This window comes from Nansenia antarctica, assembly GCF_963989245.1.
Source record: "Nansenia antarctica genome assembly, chromosome: 2".
Classification (NCBI taxonomy): Eukaryota; Metazoa; Chordata; class Actinopteri; order Argentiniformes; family Microstomatidae; genus Nansenia; species Nansenia antarctica.
The window spans coordinates 77,283,687-77,286,186 of record NC_137675.1 but is presented as its reverse complement, the minus strand read 5'-3'; the positions used below and the strand labels follow the sequence as shown (position 1 = coordinate 77,286,186).

Here is a 2,500-nt window from a genome sequence, read left to right as displayed (position 1 = left end):
CAGTACACACATGTGAACACACAAAGTACATTTAGTTTGTATCTTCAGTCGGGGAAATAAGTATTCAACACATCAACAGGTTTTAAAAAAATTCTTTAATGTTTCCACTGCAGCTATTCACATTTACACTAGACATTGGTATTAGCTCAATAAAACGACACTGCTAAAGACATTGAAAGTGTAACACTCCAATCCATGAAAAGACGTTATGTGCAATAAATTCAAAAATTATTGATGTGTTAAATACTTATTACCCCCACTGTATTCATATTTGTTTTTCTTCTCAAAATAATACAAGAGAGGAGACATACACACAAAATATAGTGTCAATCAAACCAGGTTTACACAGACAGAGAAGATCCATTCATTTACATTACATTTGACATTTTTGGCATTTAGAAGACGCCGTTATCCAAAGCGACTTACAACAAATACATTTTGTCTAAGTAAGTGAATCATCTATCCATCAGTCATCACAAGAAAAAGACAAGACAAAGTGATCTCTGCTAGGACAGACATAATGCTTTTAATTATTTTATTTACAGTAGAGAAACTGTACAGGGGGGGGGGGGGTAGAGGAGATGTAGATGCCTCAGGAGGGGACAGTTAAGGTGTAGCCTGGAGAGATGGGTCTTCAGTCTACGAAGGAGGATAGGGAGTGGCTCTGCAGTCCTCACAGCAGTGGGAAGCTGGTTCCACCACCACCTAACTCAACATGTAGAGTAGCCATCACATCCATCAGCCTACTCATCAACACCGCAGCAGCAGCATATCTCATCTTGCTCATCATGAATGATGGATACGTGTGAGATGTATATTTGACACTGCTGAGTGACCTAGTTTCAGAGCTGCTCTTTGAAGTAGGTAGCGCTTCGTATGCAGAGCCTGCCAGAGCATCAGCAGGAGGAGGAGAGGAGCGCTGTACAGTCTTAACATGGCTCTGTGTTTACAGCCTTAGTAGTCTGGTCTGTCAACTTGGTCATGGTCCTGTACACATCCACTAGAACTGCCAAGTAGGACTATTAACCATAGAGACTATTAACAATAGACTATTAACCATAGAGACTATTAACAATAGACTATTAACTATAGAGACTATTAACAATAGAGAATTGTTTTGTCGGAATTGTATTGAATTGTATTGTCAATACAGAAACTATGTGAAAGTGCTTAGTTGTCCATACAGTAACTCTGTAACCGCCCCCCCACCCTTATCCCACCCCTCTCTCCCCAGGTGGGCTCTTTCTTCATGATCAACCTGTGCCTGGTCGTCATAGCGACCCAGTTTGCGGAGACGAAGCAGCGCGAGAACGCCCTGATGCGGGAGCAGCGGGCGCGCTACATGTCCAACGACTCCACGCTGGCCAGCTACAGCGAGCCGGGCTCCTGCTATGAAGAGATGCTACGCTACGTTAGCCACCTCTACCGCAAGCTCTCCCGCCGGGTCCAGCGCTTATACAGCGGTTGGCACAGGTTGGTCACACACACACACACACACACACACACACACACTACTGTAAACTCCCACGACACAGTGCATACAGCAGCGACGGCACAGCTCTTTCAACCACGCCCTATGAATGACTATCAATCATATTGCGACGTCCTAAATACACTTCAGATGAACTTTGATGAGATGTGTGTGTGTGTGTGTGTGTGTGTCTGAGTGTTTTTATTGTTTTTCACCTCAGCAAACGTCGCAAGAAGGTGAACCCCAATGGCGGGGGAGGGGGGTCAAGCCTGGGGGGCGGGAACGGACACGGCCACGGTCACGGCAGCAGCCGCAGCGCGTCGGGGAGCGGCCCCTGGCTGCGGCCCATCCACAACCTCCTGCAGCACCACCAGCACCACCACTGTCACCTCAGCAACGGCGGACACAGCGCCATGGCGACGGGAGGGGAGGAGGAGCTGGAGATGAGGTCCCTGCCCCCCCGTGACCCCGTGGTGACCTCTGGGATGGGGGCCATCCTGGGCCGTCTGAACGGAGGGATGAACTACCCCACCATCCTCCCCTCTTTCATCTGCAGCCACAACAGTGCCACGCCCACGCACCCCCGCAACCCACGCACCCCCAACCTGGACCCCCCCCCGGAACACACACGCCCGGACCCCCTCAGTAAACTGCACCAGCTCATGGGACAGCACAGTAAGAACACACACACACACACACACACACACACACACTTTTATCTACTCTATGCCTCCCTTCCTCGTCCTCCTCTCTCCTCTCCTCCCTCTCTTGCAGAAAAGAACAAACTCACTTCATACTCCATTGTTCTCTCCCCCCCTTCTCCTCTTCTCCTCTGTTTTCTACCTCCTCTCATCCGCATTGCATCCCTTCTTTTCTGCTCTCCTCCCCTCTCTTCTCGTGTTCACCTGGGGAAACCCTTGGCTGTGTGTGTGTGTGTGTGTGTGTGTGTGTGTGTGTGTTTGTGTGCGTGTGTGTGTGTGTGTGTTTGTGTGTGTTTGTGTGTTTGTGTGCGTGTGCGTGTGTTTCTGG

At 49.1% G+C, this 2,500-nt stretch overlaps 1 protein-coding gene across 1 annotated transcript in view; it reads left to right on the top strand.

Annotated features, from left to right (window-relative positions):
• cacna1ha (calcium channel, voltage-dependent, T type, alpha 1H subunit a) overlaps window positions 1-2,500 on the top strand; it is a gene marked incomplete at both ends in the record, with an annotated part of 90,737 nt that overhangs the window by 53,988 nt on the left and 34,249 nt on the right. The window contains 2 exon segments of the mRNA XM_080523463.1: window positions 1,235-1,473; window positions 1,692-2,146. Coding sequence (XP_080379589.1) covers window positions 1,235-1,473; window positions 1,692-2,146 — 694 coding nt within the window.